Source organism: Hyposmocoma kahamanoa, unplaced genomic scaffold (genome assembly GCF_003589595.1).
Source record: "Hyposmocoma kahamanoa isolate Upper Pololo Valley unplaced genomic scaffold, ASM358959v1 114, whole genome shotgun sequence".
Classification (NCBI taxonomy): Eukaryota; Metazoa; Arthropoda; class Insecta; order Lepidoptera; family Cosmopterigidae; genus Hyposmocoma; species Hyposmocoma kahamanoa.
Window position 1 is genome coordinate 4775419 of NW_020653383.1, and position 12936 is coordinate 4788354.

General features: G+C 35.8%; 2 protein-coding genes across 4 annotated transcripts in view; one reads left to right on the plus strand and one right to left on the minus strand.

Annotated features, from left to right (window-relative positions):
* The window catches only part of LOC113239644 (mitochondrial import inner membrane translocase subunit TIM44), a 6298-nt gene extending 1785 nt beyond the window's left edge, over positions 1-4513 (minus strand). Inside the window, exons 1-6 of the mRNA XM_026476706.1 lie at positions 4382-4513; positions 4190-4297; positions 2402-2563; positions 2123-2264; positions 1315-1421; positions 419-508 (exon numbers count right to left, since the gene is read on the minus strand). Of these exons, the coding sequence (XP_026332491.1) occupies positions 419-508; positions 1315-1421; positions 2123-2264; positions 2402-2563; positions 4190-4297; positions 4382-4384 (612 nt within the window). The 5' untranslated portion in view covers positions 4385-4513. The remainder of the gene's footprint in view (positions 1-418; positions 509-1314; positions 1422-2122; positions 2265-2401; positions 2564-4189; positions 4298-4381) is intronic.
* A 3047-nt stretch (positions 4514-7560) lies between these two features.
* LOC113239583 (eukaryotic translation initiation factor 5) overlaps positions 7561-12936 on the plus strand; it is a 43948-nt gene continuing 38572 nt past the window's right edge. For 2 of the 3 annotated variants that reach the window (XM_026476640.1, XM_026476644.1), the window contains exons 1-2: positions 7564-7706; positions 7933-8058. The gene's annotated coding sequence lies outside the window, so the exon portion shown is untranslated. Of the gene's footprint in view, positions 7707-7932; positions 8059-12936 lie in introns of all 3 variants that reach the window. The other variant, XM_026476650.1, reaches the window with a different exon arrangement.

Genomic DNA, 12936 nt, shown 5'->3' on the forward strand with positions numbered 1-12936 from the left:
TAATCAACACCTCGACAGGTGTTGATGACGACTCCATACATTAACTGCAAGCAGTCAAGATCGACTTCATGCAGCCCAGATCGACTTCATGCAGTTAATGCGTGAAGTTGATTACGACTGCACGCGTTAACTGCAAACATGCAGTTAATCTGCTGGCAGCCTTAAGCCAATGGAATTTTGAATACTTTTATTTACAATACCGAGCCGTAAACGTTACACATGGCGCTTTGAAAAAAGATCTTCGGCCACAATCGGCTACCTTCGGATATATCTGCCAAATATATCACACAATATGAATGACAGAGACCACGGTCTACGCCGAAATCAGTAATTTGTTTTCTAAGCACTAATGTTTAATATACGGCCAGATACAGATAGTTTTTTTTTTTCATTTAGACTAGAAGTTTAATATTCTTACATCAACTCGTTTTCTAAGCGTGATCGGCGACGTGTACACTCTTCCTTCGAGACCTTTAGGCGCCATCTCCTCTCGAACTACAGCTGTAGCCTGAAAAACAAATTATTACTATTATCATATTCATTTATTGTGTTTATTTCTAGTTTTGGATCGAGGAAAATCTACGCCAGCAGTAACCATTGGGGAGCTGGATCGTGTTTTCGTTAACTTAAATTCAAAGGGGCTAATACAATTCGCACAATACTTTCTTTGGGTGCTGAATTTGACAATTTTGAGCCACGAACCTTTACATTTTAAAACCTAAAAATTAAATTTAAAAAATATCAAAGATTTATTGTTATTCGATATTATACAGCAATAAAAAAATGGGCACATGCCAGCTATACTTAGTTCGAATTTATCACGCAGAGACTCCGTCTTAATTAACAATTTAGAAAAAATTAAAATTAACACCAATTCGTCATTCCAGTGTCAGTTTTAATTTCTCAAGTTGGCAGTGTTCTAGTTCATTGTTACTAGTATTAATAATAATGTGAGTGTGGGAGAGGCAATTGCCACGGTAGCCTCCTGGTTTGGTCTACCGCCTCTCAAGCAGATGGCCGTGGGTTTGAATCCGTGTTCGCACCATTGAGTTATTTGGAATTTATGTGCGATATTTAATTTGAAGTTTTTGATAAGGAATAATTGTGAGGAAACCTGAACGTCGAAAAATGTGGAAACCATTGGAAAACGTGTGAAGTCCTCAACACCTATTGGGCCAGAGTGGCGGACTATGGCCTAAACCCTCGCCTGAGGAGCGACCCATATCCAGTACTGGGAGGTATGAATAGGTTGATGACGTAGAAGAGGTGCAACATTGCCAATTTGCAACAACACTATTGTGTTAAAATTCTAACCTGTGAGATAGTCCTGAAAGCAGAGGTCTGCCCAAGTTTCGATCCTGTATCCGCTATGCTCTCAGCTGCACCTTTGGCTGTCTTTGATAAATCTTCACTTATTTTTCCTATAAAAATTAAAAATTACACAATAGGAAATGAAACTGTTTTTCCGGATTGAAATCGCGTATATTTGTTTTTTCAAACGAACGAATACGTGTTTACGGCGCCGTAGAGATTCGAGAAGCAATTGTATTCAAACGCGCGAGAAAGCGATACAGACACGCGCGAGAAGCGCGTTCGAAGCTGGTCTATATCGCATCGCATTTCCCATTTTACGCGCCTTTGAATTTCAAAAAGCCGAACGAGCGAAGCGAGCGTGTCACGGTTGCGGCCAGCAAGTGCCAGAATCCCATTTGCTAGCGTTTTCGAACATGTTTTCAGGTCAAATTATATTATAATTAATATAATATTAGTATACAAATATAATCAACATTTACTTAGTTGTAAAAATAAGTATCTAAATTTTATTTTTAATGCTCAATTGTCTTAGTTTTGAGGCCCAACATAAAACTATCAAAGTTAATTTATATACTTCAAACATTTTTTGCATAGGTCAGAACAGATTAAAATGTCCATCGATTTAATTTGTCTCAGAGAAAGAGGATCAATCATCAAAAAAGATGACAATTTAGATTTTTTCCCTGCTGTTTTCGGAAATGTAAAATAATCATTTAAATACATGGCATTATATAGTAACAAGCACAGTAGCTGTAGTATAAGGGACAACAAGGCAATGGCTACTTTATAATACCAAACTTAAACTGACCAGCTTTCTTAGCAATTTCAGTCTTGCTGGCCTCCTCCAGTACATGTTCCATCTTGCCTTTAATGCCTTCTAAAGTATCCTTTAGCATTTCAGAACTCTTTGATGCTTCTGATTCGACTGCATGGAACTTTTTTCGCGCTGCCTGCAATGTGGAAACATTTTGTGTTAGATGTGTATGTTATATGTTCACATAATATAGAATAACAATATCAGTTGATTAAATGAATTGTGAAAAAAAAAATGAGGCAATTCAGATTGTTAAAAATGGTTTAACTTCACCTGCAGTGCTTCAGAGTTTTCCAATTTCTGTGCTTCTTCTCTGAATTTCTTGATGCTCTCCCTCATCTCTTTATTCTTTGCAATATCTTCTTTAATATTCTCAATGATGGAGGAGAAGAAGCCCTTTCTCGCCGAGTAGTGCCGGCATTCTGGTACTCTGTACTATAAATGGAAATTATTCATAATGTAATTATTTTTTCTCTCTCTAAATGTCACGTGTACGAAAATTCTGTCAATCCTTTTCACACAAGGTAAAATAAAAAGTATAACTATTTTTATTAATTTTGTATTTTATTTTGAATTATTCTGGATTTTCAGAGAGAGGTACTATCCACTGTATATGTATTACTTTCTTGAAATTTAGGTTAATTCTGCCTATTTCAATTTCTGGTATAATATAGATATAACATAAAACCACAATAATTCTGGTCCTTATGTCATGTGTATATGAATCTACAACAATGGTCCCCGAAAGTAGTTAACAATAACACTTTTAATATAAAACTTACAAAATACTTGGACCAAAAATGTTTCACATGCTGCAAGAACTTTTGTAGAACACAGACAAGATGTAAATAATATCAATAAATAAAATTATTACATGGCATTTGAAAGCTGTTATAGCAGTTGCAAGAAGTATGTATATTTTAATTATGTAAGTGTTAACTTATATTATTATTATTGTATATTGTCATTTACTTAATTTAACATTAAATTTGATATTGCATTTAATATAATTTTTATACAATTTAGCTCAATAAGAATGAAATTCATTTTAAATTAAACATAAATTGTGGTCTTGCAAAGTTACATGGTTGTACTTTATTATTATTTTAATATGAAATAATCTTCATCCTAGAGCACAATTTTTTTTAATAGAGCTAATAAAATTACAAATAATATTCATTAATGAATGGTTACCATGCTGCTCTGCCACACAGAGGTCCCAGGCTTGATTCCCGGTTTGGCCGAGAGAAATATTTGTAAGACCTACATTTTTTCTCTTGTTTTGGGTGTAATTTATGGTTGTCTATGTGTGTGTGTCCATGACACTCGCAATAGGCTGTCCCTAGCACATGCATTATTTAGAGAAATGGGATATTGTCACAAGTCAAAATAGTATTGCTAAGTATATAAGCTTCTTAGGTTTTCGCGATTGTTACACATAGGAAATGAAACTATTTTTCTGGATTTAAATACAGGTCCCATGGTCACGGTTGACTGATGGGACCTGTAAAGGGCCCGAAACGTCGGTTTATTTGAAAAAACAAATATATGAGATTTAAATCCGGAAAAATAGTTTCATTTCCTAAGTATATAAGCGTCGACAAATTGAAACTTATACAAATGAAACAAAGAATTTAAAAACATGGGCACAACATATACCTCACAGCCTGGAGACCATATTTTATGTAATTTATGTGCTGAAGTATATTTACAGATGCCATTACATTATTTTGTAGTATAAAAATTATTCAGATATCGAGGCCAAGATCTTCCAAATTTAAATATACAACAAATATAAAATGAAATTAGTTTTCATTCAGGGATAAAGAACCTGCAATCTTATTTTGTTAAGTGTTCTTGCACAATCACAATCAGATCTTACGCTGATAATCATAAGAACCATCTTAGCTTAAAATTATTATGTGAATAGCCATGATATGACTTATTAGTTTATTAATGGCTTGTGTTGTTCATAACAATGATTGTGCAAATATTGTACGGAAACGTTATGTTTATTACAGAATATTCCTTTTTTCAATTTGAACGGTTATTGATAAGTACCTGATCATATCTGACAGCGGTCATGGGAGTTTTTAAATTCACTGGCAAGTTTCCAGGCAAGGCACATTTCCACCGCGCTGGATTATACAGCAATTGTCGACAGGCGTGCTGGAACACCAAAAAAATATCGTAACCATGGGTTCACAAGGGCATTACTTATAACCTAACTTATGGTTATAAAATCCATTTCACCATTTTACGGTGAAAACACGTATATATGACACGGAATAAGCTTGCGTACTATATCCAGCTTATTAATCTATTGTAATTTTAGTAATGTATCTTGAATATCGAATTTTAAGAACAAATCGACGAAAACTCATTCATAATCCGTGCGATCTTCTGTCAAAAAGAGCTAATAGGTTTTCATTGCGTTTAGAAACAAACGCAAAATCTGACATTAATATTGTAACCAATGGGTGCTACAGATTGTAGATACCATTCAGTGCTTGGCCAATTATAATGAGTTAATTTGCTAATTGGCCCTATGGGCTTACTTACTGTTGGTAATACTCAGAAAAATAAAATGAAATTTTTCCGCTAAGTTATCTAAAAAATTGGAAAAATATAATTCAAAGACTCATATTATGTTCTACGTTCAGATACAATCTTTTGAAGTTTCATTTAGCATTAATCATTGACTTACAATTATATGGACGTCAGGTTCGCGCTAAAAAGTGTCCAAACTTATAGGGCGTTAAAATCGTATACAGAGCGTCATTCACGCTCTAGTCTTCGTTCGTTCGACTGACAGCGAAGCAAGCAAAATTAGACAGTACTGCGATGACATTACAATTTAAATTCAACGTTTTAGCTTTTTCATATTCCTTTAAATGTCACTACGTTTAAATAGGTTGACTTGGGACATTTTTTTCGTGGTTTTTGTATTAAACCCGTCGTCCATATAATTGTAAGTCAATGGCATTAATTATAAAATAAAATTGTATAGCTAAAAACAAGTCAAAATAAGGCTGGTCACATGCAGTCAGCGTTTCGAAATTCCATTACAGAATTCTGTTTCGGAATCTCGAAATCATGGATTTATAACACACATACAATACTACACCGTTTAAAATTCCGAACTGAAATACATATATGTGTATGACGTGTTATACAGAATCTCGAACCGAAATTATGAGGCCCGTGTAAAACGAAATTTAAAATGATTGAAAAAACAGTAAAACAAAATAACAGGCGAAAAAATCTTTATAATGGTTCTTTTTCTTACTTTTGACAGGTGTCAACTGTCAAACGTGGAAAGTATTCGGAAAATAAACCCAAATACACATAAAAAAAAAACAGGTTGATAATAAAATAACTGTCTATTTTAAAGGAGTATACTGCATAACGGAAATAAAAAATACGTGTTCGGTTTTTTTTTCAAATACTTAATAATAATAATAAATAAGTTATAACGCCTCAAAGTTGACACTCGACAATTAACAGACACCGTTACAACACACACAACGCTGTGTGGCAGTGGGTGGAGTCAGCGCGCGAGTTTATGTATTTGACAGACAACAAAGTACTAAACTAACGTTCGTTGCGACGACGTGCGGACGACGCCTAGGCGTCTATACAACTCGGCGCCGATCGTTCAATTTTATTTGCTATTTTGAAGTAAACTTGCGTTAGAAATTATTGGGGAATATCAACATGAAAAAAATTAGAAATTTTTTTGTTTAATGTGTTTTATTACTGAATCTTATGCACAGGAAAAAAAAATGTGATTTTTTATCAACTTATATACTTATCGAGTTCTTAGGTTTTCGCGATTGTTACACATAGCAAATGAAACTATTTATGCGGATTTAAATCGCGTATATTTGTTTCTTCAAACAAACCAAAACAAATATAGGTTTGTTTGAAAAAACAAATATACGCGATTTAAATCCGGAAAAATAGTTTCATTTCCTAATTTGTATATTCTTATGAAAAAATATAAATTTTTCAAAATTGATATTTTTTTCATACACTCAAATTGAAATCGTTAAATACCTAACGAAAGTTACTTGACAAAATTATATAAATTATTATTATCAACGTTATTTCCATTCGTTAAACCTTACCAATTTCCTAGCCTAAAATTCATGCTGTCAATAATATCTCGCCATACAAAAGTATGAGTTCTCATCATATTATTGTTACAGACAGCACTTCATTTTAAAAGTAAGAAAAGGTTTTCAATTAAGATTTTTGGCAAATAGCACTTTGATATCTTCAGTCATATAAATTCCTTATAACGAATGATACAATGCCTGAACCTAATAAAAGTTTAGTTCATATTTGTAAAACAACAACATTTTTTTTTTCCTTATCTTGAAATTATTTATAATCTATTACAACTATGTGAGTCGTAGAATTTCTTCCAATTATCAGAAAATCGCGATGATACTATTTCAATTAGTAAAAAAAGACTTTTTTTATTAAAGGATTTTTTTTTGTAATATCAAGGGACGGAACGAACAAGTCGTGCGCCTGATGGATAGCTACACGCCTGTCCATAACAGTTGCAGTTTCAGTCTGAGCTTTAAATCGCAAAGATATAAGGGGCACTGCCACTGCGCCTGTCGCCCTGAGACATAAGTTGACAAGTCTCATGTGTCTGTAATTTCACCAAATAATTAGTAAAAAAAGGTTGAAATAATTTTTTTCTGAAAAACGCATCATTAGAAGTATGGTAAGGTAATACCATAATAACGCAACACTTTACGATTCGCTCTGGACCTTTTGGAGGGAAAAGTGTCGTTTTTATTTTGACTTTCTTTTTGATTTTGTGAAATCTAGTATAAAGTGGAATAGGATAGTGCTATTGTGCCTTAATCGAAGATTAAAACGCGAAATTATACGAATCTCGAACTAAAATACCCGTATCGGCCCGTTCTAAGGAATCCCAAGTCAATCCAAGCACGCCGCCTCAAATTGCCTATCCTCTTTGTGGCGGCCATATTTACAGAAAAACTTATTTTTATGTTGTCGGCTGAAGGTCTTTGTTTCCATATCCAGAAATAAATTTAAAAAAGAAAAAGAAAAAAGCAACACTTTACATTAAAACTATTTTTTAAATGTTCAATGAAAACAAGCTTCTGTATTCCATAGATAAAAAATTAAAAAGTGTCTTATTTCCTGTTGATGACAATTTTCAATTTTTGATTTTCAGGAGATTTTTTGCTTGTTTTGAGTAAAAACCAAACTGTAAATTTTCGTTACTGCTCTGCTTCAAAAGGACTAGAAATGCTATATTTCCTTAGCCTAAATTCTCATTTTATAAAATATGTGATATTCGTTGTTTCAAGTTTAAAAAAATTCTCGCTTCCGGTGTGAAGGCAGGCAGAAACATAAGAAAGTGTACATTTTCATTTATTTTCTGTCGTCATTTTTAGCCACGGAAACGTGTTGCGTTTGATGAAAATAATTTTATTTTATGTTCGTTCGTAGTCGATCGTTAACCGTGTATTAGCTCGTGTAATCCGCTACATAGGGTGAAAGATCATCGCTTCGTCATAGACAGTGGAAGGTGGGTACCGTAGGTAATATTGGATATCTTCATTGCATATTTACATAGTCTATGAGGTACTGTAGAATCGTGGTAACCACGTTTTCGCCAGCTGGTGCGTACGTAGTACACCTAAGGGTTGATTAGGGTGGTTTATGAGTCGTTCGTAGTGATTGTAGTGTAGTGTTTATAGGTTATGTATGGTAGTGCCATGGTATACTCAGGAAGCGCGTTCTGTGTCGTGCAGGAGTTGCCGGCGCGTGGCCAGTTTCGCTGAGCAGCTCAGTTGCAGCCAGGACCATAATTCGTCGCGACCTGGGGCTCTCGTCCATCGGGGCGTTACCGTTTTATATGACTTTAGCAAGATATACAGGTAAGTGTTACAATGCACTTGTATTTATTACGCGAAACTTCACCGACGATGTCACTTAGACATTTTTACCTTTGCCAACTCTTTCCATTATTATCTTCGCTCACATTGGTATACTATCTATTTTAATTACTTTTTAAAGTATGTCTATTCACCTTATAGTCTCACTTAATGTTATATCTTGAAATGGGAAGACTTGGTCAGAAATTCATGTCTATTTTCAAAAATATTAAGTCTTCTTTTAAATCTATTAAACATCTTTCAAATTACGTATTAGTTATCTTATTGTGTACAAGCCTGATTATTTTTAATAACATTATCCAATAGTATGTGATTATCATGAATTATATTATCCAATAATATGTAATGGATTTCACACTAATGACTCAATGTTAGGTCATATATAACTTACTTTACGCTATTGTTTTTCTTCTTTTAAAATATAAATATTTGATACATTCAGATCAGCAAATAGATTTCCATCGCAGTATTGTCATCTAAATAATTATAATGTACTTGTTGCTCTAACAAATGAAGATTCAGTTACGGCACAAGAATAGCATTAAAAACTTTTTGTTAAATTTGATGAGCTTTTGCTGTCCTGATGTTTTATTCCCATACAATGAAATGACCCTTACTAGAAACTGAGTCAATCTGAATATAAAAAAAATTTTCACTTATTTATTTTTATGGATAACTCGCACTTGACCTAAAATTTAGTACATGTCAAATTTGTTTTCACGCAAAAAGACCTGATAACCATTAGGTCCTAAGACAGTTCCCTTTGCCTTCTACAGCTTCGTATGTCTCCAGATTTGTCCCAGTTAAAAAAAAAACACAGCATAGAAGTGTGGTTGGTTTATTGAATAATCAACACACACTAGAGCTCTATTGGGTAATGAAACATTGCAATGTGGGAATTCTTACAGAGGTTTTCAGCATAACTTTGGCTATAATACGGTCCTTTGCTTTATTAAAGCAAAACTTGAGACAGCATGTAATGTCTTGTTAAAATTAATGAACATTTGTATAATCTTTTATTAGATTATTAATTAAAATAACTACTATGTTGGCTTTTACAATCATGACTTGCCAAGTTCTAATATGCCAAATCATCACTGGCAAGATATGGGTCACCCTCAAAACATTTAGAAGTCAAATAATGGTTTTGGTTATCAATTTTAAACTCTTGTTGGTAAGCACAATGTTGCATATTGATAATTTATCTAAAATATTATAACCCTCCGTAAATATATATTCCTCCTGTCAGGGGCAGGATAGTTTCCTACTTCCACTTGCTACATTTCTGATAAATTGTTTTCTCTTCTGTCATTTGCAAAATACAAATTTTTGTTGTGATTGAAAAATTTTCATTTCATTTAATAGATAAGAAATACAAAAAATTGCTATTAATCAGTTCTTAGACTATGGAAACCAAGGGACATGTTATATTGACATATATAAATCAGACGTTATACATACAGGATGCATTTAGACAGTGAAAACATAAACATTTTATTGTCTTTGTTTAACTACTGCGTGCCGTCGTAAGCCAAAAGAGATAGCACTACATTGATTTATGTCAAACACGGGAATCAAAAATACGTAACTTCATCTTAAATGCCAACTGTTCTCATTTTACCATTTTTGCAGAACCCTTTGACATCCGTATCCGGTTGTCAAAGGGTATATTATGATACAACACTAAATTCGCCATTTGTGGTGGACATTTTTGGTTTAGGTAGGGACATTTATTCCGTAGATAAGGCAGCTCTTTTCCTTTATGTTTTTCCATCCTCTAAGAACCAGTTACCCCTAGTATCTCTTTGTCATTCTGATGATAAAAAAAAGTGGGGGAAATGTAACTTTTTATCCCATCAATGGCATACACTATAATGCTTGCCATTGTGATGAAAGAATTTGCTAATCGGCGTAAGGTACTCGCAGACTGTTGTCCTAACCTGGCCTTGCTCACTGCCTACAGGAAAGGAATGATACGTCGTGCGAGGAGACTCCTTTCGTGTACTTAATACTCATTGTGACTTATAAGATCTAGTTCTCTCCTGTTCTTACACGCCTGTACCGCCACTCACTTGAGATTGGTGTAGTTCCCAGGTCGTGGAAGCTTGCAAACATGAAACCTATGCCGAAAAAGGGAAGGGCAGGGAGCAGAATACGAGCGGACAGCGATAAATAAAACGTGACGACAATAGGAGCTGCGACAATCTGTCGTCACGTTTTTATCTTGACTTTTTTTATCGTCTGACGACTGTCGTTTTAGCTGTTCCCACTGTGACGATAGTTTGTCGTTGTAACGATAAACGATCGTGAACGACAGTTAATACTGTCGTGCTATATGTGAACAACATCATTTAATTATACAAGCCACGACACTGTAAACTGCACGACACGTCAATTTTTTATTTATCTATCTATACATAGAGTTCTTAGGTTTTCGCGATTGTTACAAATAGGAAATGAAACTATTTTTCCGGATCTAAATCGAAAAAATATTTTCATTATCTATCTGTACGTCAGAATACCTAAACTACTACACTGTTAGATATAATAACGTAGTAGGTATAGTAAAATACTGACTTAACACTAGTTTTTTTTTTAAATATAAGTGCGCATTTGACCTCCACACATTAGACAAGCTCACCCGATGGAAAGTGACGATGAGGTCGACGACGGAGCATGCACACCTAAATAATTCACTCTCGCCTTGAAAAGGCCCAAGTTATAACGTTCAGGGAACAAGTCTGCAGGCAGGGAATTCCACTCCATAGCCGTACGCCATATAAAAGTGGAAGTACAACGCTTCGTGCGAATCTTTAGAATACTCACAACATAGGGGTGGAACTCAAGCCTACGCCTAGTCCCCCGGTAATGGAAAGGGGAAGGCGGAATTAAATCGTGTAATTCCATTGCACACTCTCCGTGATATATCCTGTAAAATACCGATAAGCAGGCAACTTTACGGCGGTGTTCAAGGCTCTGCAGCTTCGCCTCCACTAATTCTGAGTCACCTATAAGCCTTTAGGCACGATTGTCAATTGAATCCAAAGTGGCCAGTTGATATGTATCAGAGCCAGCCCAAAGGTGGCAGCAGTAGTCCATGCACGACCGGACTTGTGCTTGGTACAGTTAAAGCAGTCCATGCACGACCGGACTTGTGCTTGGTACAGTTAAAGCAACTGTCCCGGTGTAAAGTAACGCCTCACCCTGGAAAGGATGCCAAGCTTCCTTGTTGCATTTTTGGCCATGGATGCAATGTATCTGTCGAAGTTCAAATTGGACGACAGGTCCATTCCAAGTAGCTCGAGACAGTCGGCTATCGGTATGGATATATCACGAAAGACGCGAGTCAGCTCAAAGTGACTCCGATTTGTGGAGAATAGATACGCCTGCGTTTTGGTAGCGTTATATTTGACAAGATTGGCATCGCCCCAATCGGAGACTGCCTGGAGTGTCAAATCAGAACGGCTAACCATGAACTCTCGACAAGACTGGATTTATTCTCCACTAACCCTTGCATTGGTCAAGTACCTATCTACAACTGTGCTGTCGTCAGCATACGCAAAGGTACCCGGAATTAACATATCATTGATATGCAGGAGAGAGAGAGAGAGACAGAGTTGCAGACAGTACGGAACTCTGAGGAACTCAGGCATCTATCGCTATGTGTTCGAAAGAGTAGCCTTCTAAGATCACTCGAATCGAACGTTCGCTCAAGAAATCCAAGATCCAATTGCAAAGGTCAGTAGGAAGCCCATAAGAGGGAAGCTTGCTTAAAAGGCTTACGTGCCAGACCCTGTCAAAGGCTTTAGAAATGTCCGAAGACACTGCAAGTGTTTCGCCTTGCTTTTCAATAACCTCGCTCCATTTGTGACAGGCATACACAAGATCCCCAGTAGATCGCCCTCGTCGGAATACGTATTGGCGACCACTGAGGAGTTACGACAGGAGACGGTTGTTGAGCACACGTTCCATAGTCTTGAAGAATATGGAAGTGACTCAGATAGGTCTATGGTTGACAGGGTCAGCTCTGCTTCCCTTTTTCGGCACAGGTTTTATGTTTGCAAGCTTCCACGACCTGGGAACTACACCAATCGCAAGTGAGAGGCGGTACAGGCTACACCGTGACGATAATAGGAGCTGCGACAATCTGTCGTCACGTTTTTATCTTGACTTTTTTTATCGTCTGACGACTGTCGTTTTAGCTGTTCCCACTGTGACGATAGTTTGTCGTTGTAACGATAAAAAATCGTGAACGACGGTTAATACTGTCGTGCTATATGTGAACAACTTCATTTAATTATACAAGTCACGACACTGTAAACTGCACGACAATCTGTCGTCACGACATAGTGGGAACGCGCCCTAAGCCTGGTGTTAAACGACACGCCTGTCCGTACTCAGAGCTTTAAATGGCAAAGATCTGAGGGGCACTGCCACTGCGCCCGTTACTCTGAGACACAAGTCCCAAGTGTCTGTAATTTTACTAGCTCCCTTACCCTTCAAAAGCGGAATCCAGTAATGCTCACATTACTGCTTGGCGGCAGAAATAGTGTAACACTACTTCCTTAGACGATCTCTTTGAAAAGGAGCTCTACTGCTATACAAATTTTTATTTTATTTTGTTTTTCTTGACAATCCACGATTTCTGAGGACTTAAAAAAAATCCTTTTACATGTTAGAATATGCATTTTCGTAGATAGCTATCCGATTGTTCCGTATATGAGTACAACTTCAAATTTGCATAACAATAGCGAAATTACACCATTTCACTAAATCTATTCACAAACAACTTTGCTTACTTGTACGTAAAAAGATATACTACGAAACTCAGTTGCTCGTGTACCAATGACTATACGGTAC